This window comes from Phocoena sinus, chromosome 7, assembly GCF_008692025.1.
Source record: "Phocoena sinus isolate mPhoSin1 chromosome 7, mPhoSin1.pri, whole genome shotgun sequence".
In the NCBI taxonomy this organism is placed as follows: Eukaryota; Metazoa; Chordata; class Mammalia; order Artiodactyla; family Phocoenidae; genus Phocoena; species Phocoena sinus.
The window spans coordinates 100,852,041-100,874,260 of NC_045769.1; the positions used below are offsets into that span (position 1 = coordinate 100,852,041).

General features: G+C 34.4%; 1 protein-coding gene across 9 annotated transcripts in view; it reads left to right on the top strand.

Annotated features, from left to right (window-relative positions):
- The window catches only part of DPP10 (dipeptidyl peptidase like 10), a 1,311,492-nt gene extending 1,289,761 nt beyond the window's left edge, over positions 1-21,731 (top strand). For 7 of the 9 annotated variants that reach the window (XM_032638357.1, XM_032638358.1, XM_032638361.1 and 4 more), the window contains 5 exons: positions 13,082-13,181; positions 13,432-13,490; positions 13,605-13,677; positions 17,378-17,451; positions 18,944-21,731. In XM_032638357.1, coding sequence (XP_032494248.1) covers positions 13,082-13,181; positions 13,432-13,490; positions 13,605-13,677; positions 17,378-17,451; positions 18,944-19,078 — 441 coding nt within the window. In that variant the 3' untranslated portion in view covers positions 19,079-21,731. The remainder of the gene's footprint in view (positions 1-13,081; positions 13,182-13,431; positions 13,491-13,604; positions 13,678-17,377; positions 17,452-18,943) is intronic. The other 2 variants (XM_032638356.1, XM_032638360.1) reach the window with 2 other exon arrangements.
- Positions 21,732-22,220: the final 489 nt, after the last annotated feature.

The following is a 22,220-nucleotide window of genomic DNA, read 5'->3' on the forward strand; positions in this document are numbered from 1 at the left end:
GCATTATATTCTCATAGGAGCATGAACCCTACTGTGAACTGTGCATGCGAGGGATCTAGGTTGCATGCTCCTCATGAGAATCTAATGCCTGATGATATGAGATGGAGCTGAGGTGGTGATGCTAGTGCTGGGGAGTGGCTGCAGATACAGATTATCATTAGCAGAGAGGTTTGACTGCACAGAGACCATAATAAATCAATTGCTTGCAGACTCATATCAAAACCCTATCAGTGAGTGGCAGGTGAAAACAAGCTCAGGGCTCCCATGATTCTGCATTATGGTGAGTTGTATAATTATTTTGTTCTATAATTACAATGTAATAATAATAGAAATAAAGTGCATGATAAATGTAATGCACTTGAATCATCCCAAAACCATCCTCCCCACAACCCCTGGTCTCTGGAAAAATTGTCTTCCACAAAACCAGTCCCTGGTGCCAAAAAGGTTGGAGACCACTGCTTAAGACCTGTTGTATGGAACCTATGCATTTTGTCTACCTCATGCACTGAGTCATCATAGCAGAAGGTTAAAATCACTTACATTTGCAAAACAAAGAAACAAACAAAACTGGCTTTATGCTTGTTTACCTCTCAGTTTTCAGTTAATATCTGGCCTCTGTGGATTCATAACCTTTGTGCCAATTCAGTGTTGTATTCGGAATTACTTTTAGTTGTTTAGTTCTCTTTCTCTATTTTTTAACTACCACTTTGTATTTACTTTTGTTTAGTTTTGGGTTTGTTTTCAGTTGAGTTGATTGAGATAGCAGTTTCACCAAATACTAGAAATGGAATTGCCACACTTATGTTTTTACCATCAAAGAGGCTAGAGCAGTGTTCCCTTCAAAGATTACAGGCTGAGTTAGAATTTAGTGTGAAAAGTGTTATGATTCATTTGAGATATTCCCTCTGAAAAAAGAAAGATGAATGGCAGCAGTAGTGCCAGGAATTTACTATCTTTAATCAACTTATTTCCTTTACATTTATCACTATATAATTGAATTTCTAGGTCTTGCTTTTTCTCCCTTTGGTCTAAAATTCATCCTGTTTTATATGGTCTATATATCTATATCTATATCTGTATCTGTATCTATATCTACATCTACCTAGCTAGATAACTGATTTCATCCATTATAATTGAGTTTGTCAGCAGAAATTAAATTTACTTCGAAGTTTTGAGGTACATTGCATTGTTGGTCTCCATAAAGCTGAAATAGGGAACTCCAAGAAACTGGTTGATATTTTTTATTTTGTGTGTGATTCATTCCAGTATAATCTTTCAGAATTTGGAAAGCAATTCTAATCTATTCTTTCTAACCATGTAAGCTGATTAAGGAATATAGAATTTTTAGTATTTCTAAGAATGTGGCTTGTGTTAAATAATATATATTTTTAGACAATATCCCTACCTATTTTCTATTTATGGAAATATTAAGCCTATAAATGCCAGGAAAGCATTGATTAAATAAATGTATTCTCTTCTAAAACTGTCACTAGTTTTAGATACTAAAGAAACTACTAGAAATGGGTATTAGAGGAAAACTTCAGCCAGCATAGAAGATAATGTTTGGCTTTTTATATCCAATTTCATTTCAATATTTCATGGGTAAACAAAATTATACTAAAAAGTTGTAACTATTACCTAAAATGGATCTTAAGGATATTCCAATAGTTATTTATTGTTCCAAATGAGTTTTCTTCAATATAGTTAAGCTGAAATTCTTATTGGTTATAAGTATTCCTTCCACCTTTCTACTTCAGTATTTTTGTTCATGCCTTTTAATTTATTTCTAATAACAGCCTCAAGCCGATACATTGCTTTTATAATTCTATCTCTTATTAAGCCTCATTCAGAGGTCGTTTTCTCCATAAATTATTCACTAAATCTCTCCCACTTGAAATCATCATTCCCTCCTATGTTCTCAAAGAATACTTTGTCAATAGCTTCTCATATTCATTATACCATCATGCAATGTATTATATTTATTTGTATTCTTATTCATTTCTTATGTGAGACTATAAGCCTTTTCAGGGTATTTATGTTTTATTTGATTTTTTGTTGCAAAGGAATTTGAACTGAACTCATGTCATGCTCTTTCCTTCATCTGGAATTCTCTCTTTCCCACCAGGTAGCCAAACCTTATCATTTTGGAGGGGGGTACACTGAGTTTCTTGGCTTTCTAGCTTTAGTGTTTTCATCAAATTTGGAAAATGTTCAGTTATTACTTCAATTTTTTTTGTTGTTGCTGCCCCCTTTCTCCAGGGATTGCAAATAGGTGTGTAATTAGGCCAGTTGAATTTTCCCCTAAACTCACAAAAACTATATTAATTTTTTAAAAATATTTTTCTCTGTGTGCTTCATTTTTGGATATATTGTGCTGCTGTGCCTTAACTGTACTCTTCCAGGCAGGAAGCTGTAGCAATCCCAGGGTTGAGTTGTTCTCTCTCTTTCAGTGATCACTGTCCTTTGTTGCCCAGTGTCCAATGTCTTAATTACTTCTATTTCATATATTTTGCCCATATTTTTAGTTGTTTCACATGGAAGGGTAAATCTCATTTCTGTTATTCCATTCTTATGGAATTAGAAATTCCTACATAAAATTAATTTTTGTTTATTAATCATTTTACAATGTTATTTTTAAATTGTCAATTTATATACATATATACACTTAGTTATATTGGTCTCATATATGTGAATATATGTATTTGTTTTCTTATTGCAATTTTGAGATTTTGATGCATTAAAGATAACAATCTTTTCACATTTGTTTGAAATATTTCTTCAGCCTGTTGATTGGCTTTCAGTTTTGTTTACGATAATTCAAAAAACTGAAGTGCAAAGTGCTTTTCTTATCTTTTGGCAAAACCTTTCAAATCCTTTCTCTGGTGATTTCTTCAAATGATTTTATTTTTTAGAGATCTCATTCCTATCAAAATAAGTATTTATTAGATTTTCTCTCTGGTGATTTCTTCCAGTGATTTTATTTTTTAAAGGTCTTATTCCTATCAAAATAAGTATTTATTAGATTTTCTCTTTATGTATCTGTTTGAGTGTGGCAGAGAGAGGTACATAACACTTGTATGCTGAGGATTTATATATTTGGTTTCAAATAGCTAGTCAGTTTCACCAGCTCCATTGATTGACTAAATCGTCCTTAACACTTTGATTATGTTGCCACCTAAACAATAAGTTCTCAGATATTCTTGGATTTATTTCTGGTGTAACCTGCCTATCTGTTCTTAGACTAATCTTATAGTCTTTTAATTATAATATTATGCTTAATAATAATACATTTTAATACTTTAAAATATTTTCCACTCTTCGCTCTTTTCTTTCATAATACCTTTCACTTAACTCTCCTATTTTCTCCACTTTTATAAATTCTCCCAAAATATTCAGCTATAATTTTTTAACTAAAATTTTATTAAAACAATTTTTATTTGAGAAGAATTAAACTTTTCAAATGATGTAGCTTTGAACTGAATCACATAGTACATCTCTTTTATTTAATTCTTATTTTATATTTCTCAGAATTTTATAGTTTTCTTTATGTATGTCAAATATCTTCCCTGCTATATTTATTTCTAGGTATTGCTTATTAGTAGTGCATTTTAAAATTTTATTTTAAGTAGTATGTTTTTGTCTATATTGTTTTCTAACTTGTTTGTTGGATAAATGGAAAGCTAATATGCTAATAGTATAATAACTGGCCATCTGTACTCCATAATCATTCATATGACTTGATTAAAGACTTTGAACCATTTTAGTTTGAATAATTATCCCTAGGACCTAATCTAATTTCATGTAATATAATGTAATAATATTAGTGTTCACTGTATCAAGTAATTACATCTAAGTGTTAAAGGTAAAAAAACTGCTGAAAGAAATTTTTTCTGACATATTTTTTAAAAATTGATGACACAAATTAAAAGTAGGTAGCAAAATTTAGAACATTATAAACATCATACGGAGAACAGATATTGCTATGATTACCAGGCCAGTATTGATGGGAATAAAATTAATTCATTAAAAAAAATTTACTGAGTGTATACTGTGTGCCTTGCACTTTTCAAGTTACTGGACCTCCAGCAGTCACTGAAACAAAACAAAACAAAACAAAAAAAAGTCTATCTTTTATATAATTGTTAATGCAGTGAAGAGAGATAAATGAAAAATAATTAGTAAAATATATAAAATGTCAGATAATGATATTACAATTCATAAAAATGAAGCAAAGAGGCAGAGAGGGAATCAAGAATGAAAATGAGACAGCAATTTTCAATCATTAGAGAGGAACAATTTCACTAGGAGTTCATGATTGGTCTAAAACAGGGAAATTTGAGGAGACAAGAGACATGGATATCTGGAGAAGGTAAAACAACTTTAAAAGTGTAATGAATATGGAAGCTTTTTAAAACTTAGCCTATGGGGATAATTACTCATTATTTGTAGTCTTAAGAGTCTCAACTGGGATAGCCTCATCCACCAGAGGGCAGACAGCAGAAGCAAGAAGAACTAAAATCCTGCAGCCTGTGGAACGAAAACCACATTCACAGAAACATAGACAAAATGAAAAGGCAAAGGACTATGTACCAGATGAAGGAACAAGATAAAACCCCAGAAAAACAAATATATGAAGTGGAGATAGGCAACCTTCCAGAAAAAGAATTCAGAAGAATGATAGTGAAGATGATCCAGGACCTCAGAAAAATAATGGAGGCAAAGATCGAGAAGATGCAAGAAATGTTTAACAAACACCTAGAAGAACTAAAGAACAAACAAATAGAGATGAATAATACAATAACTGAAATGAAAAATACACTAGAAGGAATCAATAGCAGAATAACTGAGGCAGAAGAAAGGATAAGTAACCTGGAAGACAGAATGGTGGAATTCACTACCATGGAACAGAATAAAGAAAAAAGAATGAAAAGAAAGGAAGAAAGCCTCAGAGACCTCAGGGGCAGCATTAAACACACAAACATTCGCATTTATGGGTCCCAGAAGGAGAAGAGAGAGAGAAAGGACCTGAGAAAATATTTGAAGAGATTATAGTGGAAAACTTCCCTAACATGGGAAATGAAATAGCCACCCAAGTCCAGGAAGTGCCAAGAGTCTCAGAGCAGGATAAACCCAAGGAGAAACAGGCTGAGACACATAGTAGTCAAACTGACAAAAATTAAAGACAAAGAAAAATTATTAAAAACAACAAGGGAAAAATGACAAATAACATACAAGGGAACTCCGATAAGGTTAACAGCTGATTTCTCAGCAGAAACTCGACAAGCCAGAAGGGAGGGGCATGATATATTTAGAGTGACGAAAAGGAAGAACCTACAGCCAAGATTACTCTACCCAGCAAGGATTCAATGGAGAAATTAAAACCTTTACAGATAAGCAAAAGCTAAGAGAAAAAAACACCACCAAACCAGCTCTACAACAAATGCTAAAGGAACTTCTCTAAGTGGGAAACACAAGAGAAGAAAAGGACCTAAAAAAACAAACCTAGAACAATTAAGAAAATTATAATAGGAACATACATATCAATAATCACTTTATATGTGAATGGATTAAATGCTCCAACCAGACACATGCTCACTGAATGGATACAAAAACAAGACCCATATATATGCTGTCTACAAGAGACCCACTTCAGACCTAGGGGCACATAAAGACTGAAAGTGAGAGGATAGAAAAAGATATTCCATGCAAATGGAAATCAAAAGAAAGCTGGAGTAGCAATACTTATATCAGATAAAATAGACTTTAAAATAAAGAATGTTACAAGACACAAGGAAGGACACTACATAATGATCAAGGTATCAATCCAAGAAGAAGATTTAACAATTATAAATATATACACACCCAACATAGGAGCACTTCAATTCATAAGGCAACTGCTAATAGCTCTAAAAGAGGAAATCAACAGTAACAAAATAATAGTGGCGGACTTTAACACCTCACTTACACCAATGGACAGATCATCCAAACAGAAAATTAATAAGGAAACACAAGCTTTAAATGACACAATAGACCAGATAGATTTAATTGATATTTATATGACGTTCCATCCGAAAACAGCAGATTACACTTTCTTCTCAAGTGAACATTCTCCAAGATAGATCACATCTTGGGTCACAAATCAAGCCTCGGTAAATTTAAGAAAATTGAAATCATATCAAGCATCTTTTCTGACCACAATGCTATGAGTTTAGAAATCAATTACAGGAAAAAAACGTAAAAAAACGCAAACTGTTGGAGGCTAAATAATATGTTACTAAATAACCAAGAGATCACTGAAGAAATCAGAGGAAATAAAAAATTACCTAGAGACAAATGACAGCAAAAACTTGGCAATCCAAAGCCTATGGGATACAGAAAAAGCAGTTCTAAGAGGGAAGTTTATAGCAATACAAACCTACCTCAAGAAACAAGAAAAATCTCAAACAAGCAATCTAACCTTACACCTAAAGTAACTAGAGAAAGAAGAACAAAAAACCCAAAGTTAGTAGAAGGAAATAAATCATAAAGCTCAGAGCAGAAATAAATGGAATAGAAACAAAGAAAACAATAGCAACGATCAATAAAACTAAAAGCTGGTTCTTTGAGAAGATAAACAAAACTTATACATCTTTAGCCAGACTCATCAAGAAAAAGAGGGAGAGGACTCAAATCAATAAAATTAGAAATGAAAAAGGAGAAGTTACAATGGACCCTGCAGAAATACAAAGTATCCTAAGAGACTACTACAAGCAACTCTATGCCAATAAAATGGACAACCTGGAAGAAATTGACAAATGCTTAGAAAGGTATAACCTTCCAAGACTGAACCAGGAAGAAATAGAGAACATGAACAGACCAATCACAAGTAATGAAATTGAAACTGTGATTAAAAATCTTTCAACAAACAAAAGTCCAGAACCAGATGGCTTCACAGTTGAATTCTATCAAACATTTAAAGAAGAGCTAACACCCATCCTTCTCAAACTCTTCCAAAAAATTGCAAAGGAAGGAACACTCCCAAACTCATTCTATGAGGCCACCATCACCCTGAAACCAAAACCAGACAAAGATACTACAAAAAAAGAAAATTACAAGCCAATATCACTGATGAATATAGATGCAAAAATCCTGAACAAAATACCAGCAAGCAGAACCCAACAACACATTACAAGGATCATACACTATGGTCAAGTGGGATTTATCCCAGGGTTGCAAGGATTCTTCAATATACTCAAATCATCAGTGTGATACACCATATTAACAAATTGAAGAATAGAAATCATATGATCATCTCAATAAATGCAGGAAAAGCTTTTGACAAAATTTAACACCGATTTATGATAAAAACTCTCCAGAAAATAGGCATAGAGGTAACCTAACTCAATATAATAAAGGCCATATATGACAAACCCACATCAAACATCATTCTCAATGGTGAAAAGCTGAAAGCATTTCCTCTAAGATCAGGAACAAGACAAGGATGTCCACTGTCGCCACTATTATTCAACATAGTTTTGGAAGTCCTAGCCATGGCAATCAGAGAAGAAAAAGAAATAAAAGGAATACAAATTAGAAATGAAGAAATAAAACTCTCACTGTTTGCAGATGACATGATACTATACATAGATTATCCTAAAGATGCCACCAGAAAACTACTAGAGCTAATCAATGAATTTGGTAAAGTTGCAGGATACAAAATTAATGCACAGAAATCTCTTGCATTACTATACACTGACAATGAAAGATCAGAAAGAGAAATTAATGCAACAATAAATTTTGTTATTCTTAACATATTTACAGTATTTTTACTTTAAATTAATTCACTGTGTATTACAACTGATGTGGTTCAGAAAGAATCATACAGTCAAAGGCTGTAGGAGAAACGTTTTTTTTTTCAGTTCTGTCAGTATATCTTTTTGACTGCAATCATGAACTCTTGAAAACTATCTCAAAAAGTCACTTAAGTATCTCAAAACCTGGGGCCCATGAAAACATAAGTCCTTAGTAAAATGGTATTACAGATTTCACCTCCTGTTTTTATAGTCTATCTATTGGATTCAGTTTCTTACACCACAGGTAAAAATTATTTTTTTAAAGAAATAAAATTATCTATATTTTAGGTCCATGGAATAAACTTTTAAAAATCTAGATAAATTTGTTAAAATTTTATAAGTAATGCTAAAATGCTTTGCAAATGGACATGACATAACAATTGCAATGAATGGAACAGTCTGATCACTGAGAAACAAATAAAATGACAACACAACTGAAACATAGCAGCCTATACCAACTATTGACTATTATTGACCTATATCAAATTAAAAATGTCCTCTCATTGACAAGAGTCAGTATGATGAACCCCAGTTTTTGGTATCTTCCTGATAGATACGAGTTGCTTTGGAAGTTAAAATCACCATTCTATGTCTACTAGAATTTATATCTGATTCCAATATCCTTGTGGAATATTATTCTTCCAAGAACTTGTTCATTATCTATTCTAGCATTCAGTGAATAAATATGAACTGATAAAGAGGAAGGAAAGCAATTAAAATTTATTTTAATTCCTGCCAGTGTTGATTTTCTTTTAAAAATAGAATTTATTAACTGAAATAAATCAGTTTAAAGCAGTATTTTGAATAAGATTTTTAAATGCTATAGAGAGAATTTTATTCAAAAATTTTTACTACCATTTAAAGAGTATTTACCTTCATTAATCCCAAATCCTGGATTTTTTCTTTTTAAAACAGTAAAATACAATGTCTTATGCAACAGCGATTTACAACCCTGCTTTCAGTTAGAATCACATGGAGAGCTCCATGTCCCATTCTCCACATATTGATTCAATTGTTTTTGAGGGCATTGATACATAATTTTTTAAGTTCCACTGGTCAAGGGAATGCTGGCTAAAGCTAGGAAGATATTATGTTGGGAATCTTTATTACATTATTACACAATAAGAACTTTCTATTCAAAATATGGACCAGCAGTATAAATGTCTCCTGGGAGTTGGTTAAAAATGCAAAATCTTGGGCCCTATCCCAGATCTACTGGATTAGAATAGGCATTTTCAACAAGATTCCCAAATAATTTAAAAGAACTTTCAGATATTGTTCTGGAATCTGCCCCTCCTTTGGAAGACACCATTCTCCTTAGTTCCTGGAGATAATGACTCTGAGAATCATGTGAAACTAAGGTAAAAAAAAAATTATACCAATTTATTAATTTATTTTATTTAAATATGATATACAGTTATTCTCAGGGTAGTAATATCTAGCTAGTCTCTCAAAGTAGTTAAGTTATGTAAATAACAGAATTGTTATCAGTTGAAAGATTGTTTGGTTATTGTGGAATTAGAACCAGAAAAGTTATCAAATAAGATACATTTTTCACTATGAGAATACTGTTGCCGCTTGGGAAATATTTGAAACCTCTTGGCTACAACACCATGGTCTCAATCTCCATGACAGAGAACTAGAAAGGATATACCGGAAAGGCTCCTTGTAGGGACAGAATTTTCAAAGTCTCTCTACAGTTTTGCTCTATAATAGCTATTTACTTGCTTTGCATGACTCATCCCACACCTTCATACTTCTGAAGGGGAGCAGAACATGCCATGCCAGAATATGCCTCTTTGGCATAAGGATTATTTTGAGCTGATTATTTTAAGAAACAGCATAAACAGGAGACACAGCATAAATGGGAGAAGCTTTAAAAACAGAGTAGAAGGGGCTTCCCTGGTGGCGCAGTGGTTGGGAGTCCGCCTGCCGATGCAGGGGACACGGGTTCGTGCCCCGGTCTGGGAGGATCCCGCATGCCGCGGAGCGGCTGGGCCCGTGAGCCATGGCCGCTGGGCCTGCGCGTCCGGAGCCTGTCCTCCGCGACGGGAGAGGCCACAACAGTGAGAGGCCCGCGTAACGCATAAAAAAAAAAAAAAAAAAAAAAAAAAAAAAAAAACAGAGTAGAAGTTACCCTTTTGCAAGGGGCATTTACATTTATAAAGAAAACCTCTGTTTGTGTCTCCCTCTCTTTACCAGGAAGGGAAGAATGACTCTAAATCATAAGAAACTTTTATCACTGGAGAAGGCACTGACTTAAATCTAACAAACCTTACCCTTGTTTACAGTTCTTTTCCTGATAACTTCCCATCACTGACTTTCCCCCAACATTTTTCTTCTGTTTTTAGTTGAAGATGGTATTTAAGGTGGTGACTTGGGCCATCTAGGGAGTTACTTAGTTTCCCTGCTAATCTCCATGTATAGGTGAGGTATACAAGTAAATAAACTATTTGTTTTTCTCTTGTTAATCTGTCTTTTATTGGAAGACATCTCAGCCAAGAGCTCAGAAAGATAAAAGGAAATTATTTTTCCTCCCTTCCACTTCTTTCTTTAGATATGTTAAGACATTTAAGCCTATTACTTTTTTTTGTATTAATTTTTCTGACTTAAGGGTATTTTCATCCCTCTCAAAGAGACTAAGCAAAGGTACTCTGTGGAGGCTTACTTCTATAAGGGATAATTTTATTTCTCTCAGTTTCTAATTGTTGCAGAAGCTTTACATAAATGTCTGGGTACTAGCTAAATATTGTACACAATTGACATATATAGGGGAGGAAAAATAATTTCCCTCTACCCTTCTCAGTTCTTGCCTGAGATTCTCTTACAATAAGAGACAGATTAACAAGAGAAAAATGAACAGAAGTTTGTTGACATGTACACCTCATGTATACATGGGAGATACTCTGGGGAAAATGAGTAACTCTGTGACGTGGCTTAGAAATCAGGCTTAAATACCATCTTAATAGTGATGCTGAAAACTCGGCCTCTGTGCACCCATGCTGAATCCAATCTCAGAGGCAGAGTTTTGGGTGAAGTAGAAAAGAATATCTTCATTTCTTTGTCAGGCAAAGGGGGATGCAGCAGACCATTGCCCCTCAAAACTGTGTGTCTCAACCTGGAAGGATTTCATGAGGAGTTTTATAGCAATTGTTCAAGGGCAGGGTTGCTGATAAGGATTAGAGTGTGTGCAGGGGCTGCATTCCTTTAATCTGGTCTCAGGTGGTCTGTTGAGTTTCTGTGGTTACTTTAATCTGGCCTTAGGCGGTCTTTTGAAGAACTTCTCTGGTTCCTTTAATCTGGAATGAAGAATGCTGACATCTTCCATTTGTTGGGGATTTTAGTACTGTAAAGAGCTCAAAGATATTGTTATGTGTATCCTTTGAGGCAGAACCAGGACCCTGCCCCAAGGCTGCACTACTGTTTCTTGCTTGCTCCTCCCTTGTCTCTGCATCCCCTCCCTTCCCTGATTAGCAACTGTTCGAATCTGCCCTTTGGGACTCAGGGAAGTTCATAGAGGCGGAGTCAGTTTCCCACAAACAAGAAATGGGGAGCAGAAAAGCTTCTGTGCCCAGGAGCCCCACAGAGTTCTGCACGCTTTCAACAGGGAAAGGGAAGAGGGGATATAGACATTTTAAGAGAGAGTAAATTATTGTTAGGAAAGACAAATGGGGCTTTAGAAGAATAGATGGGAGGTATAGTTTGTGATATAGTCTCTCTGGCTGTGGTGTCAACTTCTAGTCTCCTTTCCTGTGGCAAGAGGCAATCTTCCCTGGTTGATGAAACTTCCAGGGAGGGGATCTAGAACAATTGATTTCTTTTTGGAGGATCTGCCTTTAGGGAGATAAGGGGAGTTCAGAGAAAGCTTCTCTCAGCATTTGCTGTTTTTTCCAGTGCCTATATCTCAAAATATTCAATATGCCAAGTGGAATACTTTGGGGTGGTGTATTCTGCTACCCTTCACATATGTTCTGTCAACCACTTAAGTAATGTCTGATTTCATTTTGGACTTTCTAGTACCAACTTTTTTTTTGTGTGTGTGGTATGCGGGCCTCTCACTGTTGTGGCCTCTCCCGTTGCGGAGCACAGGCTCCGGATGCACAGGCTCAGCGGCCATGGCTCATGGGCCCAGCCGCTCCGCAGCATGTGGGATCTTCCCGGACCGGAGCACGAACCTGTGTCCCCTGCATCAGCAGGCGGACTCTCAACCACGGCGCCACCAGGGAAGCCCTCTAGTACCAATTTTTAAGCAATGCTCCAAATAAGCATAAATGAAATTCTTTACTACTCATCTCAAGAGTTTAGAGAAAACAACAGGTTCCTAGAGCACTGGACAACACTAGAATCATCTGGAAATCTTTCAAAAGTAGAGCCAATTGCATCAGAATTTCTGTGCTAAGGCCTGGGTATTAATATTTTTTTAATACCTACCAGGATACTCCATTATTTGGCAAAATGAAAATCAATTCCAAGAACACAGCAAGAATTAATGTCTAAAATGAACAGACAACTCAGTAGGTCATTCCCTTAGCCTAGCATTACTGTAGTTATTAAAATCTCCTTTGGAAATTTTCTAGTCAGATTGTGGTCTACAAAAGAAAACTGGACACCTTGATTTATTTTTTTAAGAAGTTATAATTAAGTTTGTCAAAAGCATTTCAAGAGGATATTTAAAACTAAATTTAAAAATAATCCAACTCATCTAGCTAGCAAAAGTATTTATCTTACACCATTTCTTTCAAGTTTTTAGTTGTGTGGAATTGAAAGCAGAATCTATACTTGTGAAGATATATTTTAAATATTTAATTCCTCTTTCTTAATTATTAATAATCATTATTATTAAATGTTTTATTAAATGAAATACTGTTTTATTAAATATATAGTACCTAAAATGACATGATTTAATCAGTTTCGTATTTTCCTAATTTCAAATTGTTTGGAACTATTCCCAGATATCAAATCAAAGAGCCAATATTTGACACTTGATTATATATAATTAATTTTATATTTTACCTAAAGTTATTAAAATAGCTTATTATATAAAAATTTAAATAACTCTTTTCAAAATTTTCATCTGTACATAGTGATGTTAGTATATTCCTTGCTCCAGTCTGGGACATTATGAGACATTCTGATATGTATATTACCAAACAGTGACCAAAAGCTAAAAAAAAATCTCTAGGAAAATATATATATATATATATATATATATATATATATATGAAAACTTTTTTTTTTTTTTTTGTCAGGGGTATGGTGGCTATATTGCATCAATGATATTAAAATCAGATGAAAACCTTTTTAAATGTGGATCAGTGATTGCACCCATTATAGACTTGAAGTTGTATGGTGAGTACTTCCTACAGACTGACCTAATATAATGTATTGATGCATAGACAAGAAAGTCCCCATGTGGAGAAGCTCATTTGAGTTCATTTATCATGTGTTATCAGAGATGTTTTCAGCTCTTTATTGCCTCTCTGATTCAATCAATTTTAGTGGAGCATGACAATTAAATGTGAAATGTAGAAACTAAATGAAATATGCTAGTCAAATGATTTTTAGTTTACCCTCAAATTTCTGTTTTCTTGGGTCACAGCCTCAGCTTTCTCTGAAAGATATCTTGGTATGCCATCTAAAGAAGAAAGCACATACCAGGTAACTAATTTAAAACCAATGAAGAAAGGAGAGTATTTTTGTTCTAAAAACCCAGTCAAAATGCAAATATAGGTAAATCTTTATATACAGATTTTTGTGTTTTTGTTTTTATAGGCTTCCAGTGTGCTACATAATATTCATGGCTTAAAAGAAGAAAATATATTAATAATTCATGGAACTGCTGACAGTAAGTATTATACTTGCTGCTACTGATTGATGTGGTCTGACCTTGAACAGAGGGGTACATCCAAGGACTTGCTTACAGGAGGCCCTGTAACCCTTCTGGGGAGGAGAGCAGAGGAGTTGGGCACAAAGAATCTGATACCTGCACTGCCCAGTAAACCTCTCTGGGATGATGGAAATGTCATCTCTGTGCTGTCGAGTACAGTAGCCACTGGCCACATGTAGCTCTCAAGCACTTGACATGTTTAGTATGACTGAGGAACTGAATTTTAAAATTTTATTTAATTGTAATTAATTTAAATGTAAACAACCACATGTGGTTAGTCACTACTAGGACAGTGTTCTTCAGCGTACCTCAAATGGAAACTAACCTGGAAAACAGCAGCATAGCAAACAGGTACCAGCACTGAGATGATATTCTGATGAGATTTACCACTCGAAACAAAAACCCAAAAAGCACTTTCATATCACCTCTCATTTTTTATTATTTTAAACATTGGAGATGAATGTGATTGATAATGCTAGTAATAAATAATATTTTATATTCACATGAAGTGTTTGGTACTCAAAGAATATTTTTTATGATTTTATGTGAAATCTTACAACAGAGGGCTATTTATAGCCCCACTCACAGATGAGAAAAATCAATTTCAAGGAGGAAACTGATTTATCCAAGGCCACCTGGCAAGTGAGCAAAGAGAAGCAAAGCCTTGAAGCAATATTTCCTAAATCTTAAACTTGTTTTTGTCAGTCCTCTCTGCCCTGCCTCAGTATTTTTATCCCATTTTACTAGAATACCACTAAAAAGGCCTTATATCAAAGGTAATACCAGCTGTCACTCAAACTTAACTTAGAGTCGTGTCAGGTCACAGTTAAATTATAGTTTAGATCAATATTGATATATACCATACATATATATATACACACACATACATATAGTATATATTTGAATAAATAGGTAAATGAGGGAGAAGAGACAAATCTCCCTTAGGTAGATTTCCAAACCATTTATGTAGATGCCCCAACTCAAGGAGGCAAAGCTTAATTCTCCTCCCTTCCCCCTTCACAGTGTGTTGCACTTAGTGATTTGCTTCAAAAGAGTACAGTATGGAATGGGGGGGGGGGGAAGAGTAACCTTCATGGCAGAGAAACTTGACAAATTTCACCTCAGCCAGGTGATCAAGGTCAGCATTAACAGTGACAAGTCATGTAGATAGTATGTAACCTTGATGTGGCTTCAATGAGAACGGCATTCTATCTCTATATGGTCTTGTCCCAAATACTCATAACCCCAGACAAACCCAAATGAGGAACATCTTACCAAATTCCTGATCAGTACTCCTCAGAACTGCCAAAGTCATCAAAAGCAGAGAAAGTTTGAGAAATCATCATAGACCAGAAGGGGTTAAGGAAACACTACATCTAAATGTACCATAATAATGTAAAATGTTAACAGGTAGGGAAAACTGGGTAAGGAATATACAGGAACTCTCTGTACTATCTTTGCAACTTTTCTGAAAATCTAAAACTATTATAATTTTTTTAAAAAAGACTTAGATGTTACCATACCTGTTGTAGATGAAGCATGATGTAAGAGAACATAAACATTTTGAAGGACATTAGAATTCTGTTCTAAGGTATTAAGAACTTACATATACATTGTTAGTAATAACAAATGGTGATTATTAAGTAATGACTGTATGTTAGGAAATGTTCTAAAAGCTTTTAATATCATAGTATCTGTTTTTCACGAAAATACTGTGCAGTAGGTATTACTTCTCTTGTTATTTGACAAATTGGGAAAATAAATATTATGGAATTTATATAACTTGCCGAAAATCACACAGCTATTAACAGAATGGTGGTTTGAAATAGGCATTGAGGCTCTTATTCATTTGGCCTTAAAGCTTCAATTATGGGAATAAATTATTTTCAAGATTAAATTATTTTACATCTAGCCATCACACTTTAATATATTAATGTTATTCAGTTGTTTCTGTTAATATGTTGTAATTATTAAGGTAAATTTTGTTGTTCCCTGACTCATCCAGTCATGGGCCTGGGACTTCACCTACCTGATAAAATGTAAGCAGACCTTCAGCACTTGTCTTCAAAGAAAATACACCTGTGTGTTTGCACACACACATACACACACACACAAATGTACTCACACACACCACACACACAAATGTACTCACATACACCACACACACATTCCACATGGGACTGGTAGGTTATAGGTACTCAGTCAATAATACTATAATACCACCATTATTATTATCTTCCAAAATTATCAGCAAATCGGATAACTCAACCAATTAGACTTTTAATGCCCCCATTTAGTTTTAGGAAGGGGACAAATGGCAAATGTCAACAGGCTTTGCACTAGAAACTAAACAGAAAAAACAAAACAAAACTGAAAAATCCATTTATGCATTTATCTTTTCAGCTGTATCCATGCAGCTGAATGATGGAGTCCTTTTCAATTTGTTTTCTGCAATAAACAAATGAAGTATATAAAGGATCATTTTATCTCAGTCATTGCCCTATTTATTAACATTTCTAGTAGCTTACATTTATAGAGCAATTTGCACAGTTATTTAGAAATGGCATGGTAATTTTCCCATTAAGTACAATAAGAGAATGTTAGAAAAGATTATAGGTAGACTTTTAAAAGATATAAACGATTATGTGGAGTCTTTTATTGTCTGCTCTGTAGCAGGATTAATCAGTACCATAGCATTAGAACAATGAAGAAGCTTAAACTATTGATAAGGCTGCCCTAATTTTACAAAGACAGTCAAAAAATGTGAGCTTAAAAGTTATTTACAGAAATTTGAAGATACACAGTATAGGAATGTATTGCCAAGGCAGCATATGAGCTAAGTGCTACACAAAAAAAATTGTAAGTGATTTGTCCAAGTCTTCATAGCTGGTTAGGGACAATGCTGCTACCCACACCCAGGCTGCTGTGCTGCTTATTTCAGAGTTTTGGAACTGAGGTTCAGGGAGAAGGAAGCTAGAAGGAAAGAGGAGAAACCAGTATGGTCCATATTAAATATTTAGCCCTTGAGTAATGATATGTGTATGCTATTTTCTCAACATGAGGTATTCTTTTCTAATTTAACATAAGGCAGAATGCCAGTGTCTGAGAGTGGCCCTAGTAATCCTCAGAAAGGAATAGAAGGCTGGTTTGCTATTACTATCCAGACAGGCGTTCACTGTGTTAAAATTGTTATAATGGTATAAAATACATGAATAATTACAAATAATAAGTGGTATGCAATATAATAAATCTAATCACCATTCTGTAAAGTAGAGGCTTAGTAGTAACTGCTGTTTTAATTTATTTTTTTACAATGTGAAGCTCAAAGTTTTATTGCCATTGTATCTACTGGCTTTCCAGGTAGATCTAGGTATCAGTCTTTTAAATGTGCAGTGGGTGTAAAGTAAAAATCCATAAATGGATTCTCCAGTTTTTTTTTTTTTTTTCTGTTTAGTTTCTAGTGCAAAGCCTGTTGACATTTGCCATTTGTCCCCTTCCCAAAACTAAACAGGAGCATTAAAAGTCTAATTGGTTGAGTTATCCTATTTGCTGATAATTTTGGAAGATAAATATGTAATCTCTTTGAAAAAATGTTATAAAAATGTTCTGATCCTGAAAAATGTATTTCCTTCAAATATCATAATTTAATTTCTTGCAGCAAAAGTTCATTTCCAGCATTCAGCAGAATTAATCAAACACCTAATAAAAGCTGGAGTGAATTATACTATGCAGGTAAGCTACTTTTTCAGAAAAATATGTTTTTCTACCTTGGTTTTTTAGTTGTAAAATACAGAACACAGCTTCTATATGACTCCATCTCCCACCCTTTCATTTTTACTGTTTTTTTCAACTACCAAATTGTGTTCTTATTTCCTAATTACAATGAGAATGTGGATCACCTTATGTTTTATATATGAATTGCATAAACTCTTTCAAAAATGTGTTTTTCTTCTCTAACTTTTTTATTCATATCACTGATAATGAATTATTTTAAAATAATAATTTTTATTTTCCTTCTAGTTCCTTTGTCTTTTTGTCCGTTTCCATCACTCATCATAAAAAGTGGGGGGAAATAGTTTTGAGTAAATAACATGAGAGAAAAAGGAGAGGGCGAAACATCCTTATGTCATTTACATCTCTGCATTCAACCATATTTAGTAAATATCAAGGATTTACTTTACAGGGGTCTCTATGCTAAATGGGTCAACAGGACATAACTTTACACATCAAGGAACTTTCAATCTGAAGCAGGAGTCATGGAAGGGAAAAAAATTGTTTTAATTCCTCAGCATTTGGAAGAACTAAAAGTCATTCATTATACTTAAAACACAGGAACCAGGGTTAGAATGATGAAAGATGAAGATGTAGAGATAAGCAGATGGAGAGTCATGGCACTGACAGTGTAAAGGATTGTGAGGCTTTACTCAGAGGGAAATGAGGCACCATCTAAAAACTTTACACTCAGGAATTGACATGACAGTATTTTCATTTATATTTTAGAAAACTCACTAATGTCGTTTATATTGGAAGGACATTGTCAAAGTAAAAATTGCATTACACAAGATTAAACAGACAAGGAAAACTTTATCCAAGACTACTGCAATAGGGGAGAAAGAGTAAACTCAACTTTGTTAAAACAAGGGGCTGGGGCATTTTTAAGAGCCCCAATGGAGGGACTCATTGCCTTCTGTGTTTGGTAATCAGCCTTAAGAAACATTTCTTTTATCTTTATGACAGGAAGTAGTTTTACAACTTGGAGACGGGGAGATAGGGGGGTGCTGTCTCTCCTTCAATGTTTACATTTCAAAGAGATGGTTTCCAAGTCCTTGAGAAAGAAATTTCCTGGGTTGTAAAACTGGCAAGAGTCCAAAAGAAGATTTACATACATTTCAAAGGGGCAGAGAAAGAACTTACAAAACTATCTAAAATTTAGTTAAGGTGATGTCAATGCCACCTTGTTCAACGTGAACGTAGAAAGCTCTAACTTTCTGGCCAACAAATCCCAATATAAATGCATAAAATTGCATTTTGTCTCAAATGTTGATTTTGATATGATTATAATAAAAAAGGAAAGTTTAGCATGAACAACTCAGAGTTGAGTTACATGAGATTTTGGTCAGATATTATCTTCCCAAGTTCCGTTGCCATGGGGCTAAAGTAATGAGTTCTGAGGAAGAAGACTTGCTTTGATAACTTTAAATCTCCTTTCCCTTCAATATCTTAGGTCTACCCAGATGAAGGCCATGACGTATCTGAGAAGAGCAAATATCATCTCTACAGCACAATCCTCAGATTCTTCAGTGATTGTTTAAAGGAAGAAATACCCATATTACCACAGGAACCAGAAGAAGATGAATAAAGGACCCTATTTATATAGAACTGAAGGGGATATTGAGGCTCAATGAAACCTAACCAAGAGACTGTAATATTGTAGATGCTCCAGAATTTCAAGGGCAGCTTAAGGAGATGATGCTGGAACAGCACACTCAGAGACAATGAACTAGAATTTGAATACAGAAGTCCATGTCTACTGTGTTACCAAGGGTGCAGAACCTGTTTCTTTGTGTAAGAAAGGTCAAAGGGTTGGTTTCCTGGGAGAAATTAGTTTTGCATTAAAGTAGGAGTAGTGCATGTTTTCTTCTGTTATCCCCCTATTGGTTCTGTAATTAGTTGCTCTCATTTTAATTTCAGTGGCCACCGTCATCTTTGCATATAATGCACAACTTATCAGTACTACAGTCCCTGATCTTTGATGTCTGAGCTGCAATCTAACACTTTACTGTACCTTTAAAATAAGTGCAATTCCTTCATTGTCTATTATTATGCTTAAGATTCAGTTAATAAAAACCAGAGTATTTTATGTAATTTCTGTTTATAAAAAGACATTTTTAAATGAGTCACAGGTCATGTAGAAATGTGGGTTTCAGCACCTTCCAAAGTTCAACCAGTTATCAGTAGATACGATATCTTTAAATCAACACATGAGGTATGTCTCACAATATATGTATACATACGTGTGCATATGAAGTCAATAAATCTATCTTTACATGTATTCATGCTACAAAGGATAAACTTTTGATGAATTAGAAGAAACACTCTTTTACAGTCTGTAATGGATGCTTTGTTTAATGAGCCAAATATGATGAAACTTTTTTTTCCAATTCAAATTCTAGCTATTGTTTTCCTATAAATGTTTGGGTTGTGTTTGGTATTGTTTTTAGTGGTTAATAGTTTTCTAGTTGCAATTTAATTTTTTGAATATGATACCTTGTCACATGTAAATTAGGTACTTAAATATTAAATTATAGTTTCTGATAAAGAAATTTTGTTAACACTGCAATGCCACTGAGTGCTATTTTGCTCTTTTGGTGGAGAAAGCTTTTTTAAAACACTGAGTCCTTTTACTTCTCTCAATGAAGAATCAACTCTCATTTTCATGGTAAAAGCAAAGAGCTGGATTATTTCATTTGCTAGTTCCTATTTAGTATTCCGTGCCTGTCCAATTCATCTGTTACTATTTAATTTAAATCCTTCTGGTGAGATTTAGAAATGAAATACTTTTTATTCATTGGCCAAAAAGTTCATGAACAGCAGTGTGTACTCTTTAAGGCAAAAAATGCCTTAATTTCTGTGCTGTGTTGACTTGCAGTAGTGAGTAACTGAGAGTGTAAAATAAACTTGACTGTATGAAGTCAATTTAGGTCATGAGAATATTAACTTTGGTGACTAAAGTCAAAGAGTATCTTCTCACTTCACTTGAGGTATCTTCCAGAAGAGATGTCCAAAAGTCAAGCTCAGAAGTTCAGTTAAAGCTAGGCAGTGGACTGTGTTTTCGTGGTTTTAAAAATTCCTTAGGACAGGCTGGATTATCATAACATCAGAACACCAGGAGGAAACTTTAAAATGTCACGGAATTGCTCAGTAACCCTCTTGTTTTGTGAAAGCATCAACCCCAAATCAGGGTTTTTAGAAACACATAAATCGTTTTTTGGGTATTCTGCTTTTCTTCCGGGTTCTTTGGAATTGCATCTTCACTGCTCTGTTGGATTCAATTTAAAATGGGAAAAGCTCTTTTCTGAAAGACCCATTTCAAGTCTTTTTCAAGGATAGTAAACACTTTTAAAAAAAAATAAGTGTCATGTTTAAAAGGAAAGTTTTGCCTATTTTATTAAGATGGAAATTTCTTTTTAGGCTGAAGTCCAAATGAAGCTTTTTAATCAATATTTTAAATTTCAACAACTAGAGTTTTTTATGATGCAAATAATTATTATGTTCACTGAAAGATGTGGTTTTATTGATTGTCTGAGTAACATTTAAAAAGTATTTACCTTTTACTGTTCATCATTTCTCTTGTTTTATTACTATTATCAATGTTTACTTTTCAATTAATTTAATACAGCTTCTAATGTGAAAGACATTTGTCTGGAACCCACTTTCACCTTTAAGGCTAAATAGATATTAATTGAAAACTACTGATTAGTAGGAAGGTGGAAAATTTTTATCTCTGTGATTATCTGAGTTTTAATAATTGGGCTATTTTGGATAAGGGGGATGCTCACCAAAACACACACACACCAATTATTAAAGGAATCGTGTAGCTGGATTTTGTCCTTAATACATTTGCCTTTGGTCATAACCTCACAATTTCATATGTGTTTATACATTCTAAGAGTTTCCTAGAACTTTACAAGTGTTATTTCCAGGAGGAAGTTTTCCAAGTGTTATTTCCCCCTTAAAGTTAAAAAAAAAAAAAAAAAGACAACATAAACTAAAAATTCCATAATAAAAAAAGGTAAGCAGTATTAAATCATCCACAGAGATAACCACATAATATTTTGAAACTATTTTAAAAGGGGAAAGCAGTTTTTCACTTTAATTGCCTCCACTGAGGTCTAAGTCAACACTTGGGGCTAAGGAGACTGTGTATTGTTAGAGTTTCCTGACAGAACTTAGGGCGGAGGACTCACTTCAAAACATGAATCTCAGCTCACCTGGAAAATGTGTCTTTTTTTTTTTTTTTTTTTTTTTTTTTTTTTTGCAGTACGCGGGCCTCTCACTGCTGTGTCCTCTCCCGTTGCGGAGCACAGGCTCCGGACGCTCAGGCTCAGCGGCCATGGCTCACGGGCCCAGCCGCTCCATGGCATGTGGGATCTTCCCGGACCGGGGCACAAACCCGCGTCCTCTGCATCGGCAGGCGGACCCTCAACCACTGCGCCACCAGGGAAGCCCAATGTGTCCTTTTTGATTGGATATTTAGCATAGAAATCACCATTGAGGGTCTTGTAGATACCAGTTGTAGACCTACTAGAACAAGGTGAGAAACTTTGGTCTTTACTATAAAGAGGATTACTTAAGCCATTGTCCTCAAAGGGTGTGTTTTGAAACAGAGGTACCTGGGACTGAATTACCTCCAAATCTCAAGGGTCACTGAGGACACATGGCTGCTGTCAAGAATCATGTGTGAAATACCATTTGTGTCCTTCCTCACATGGTTTGATCAC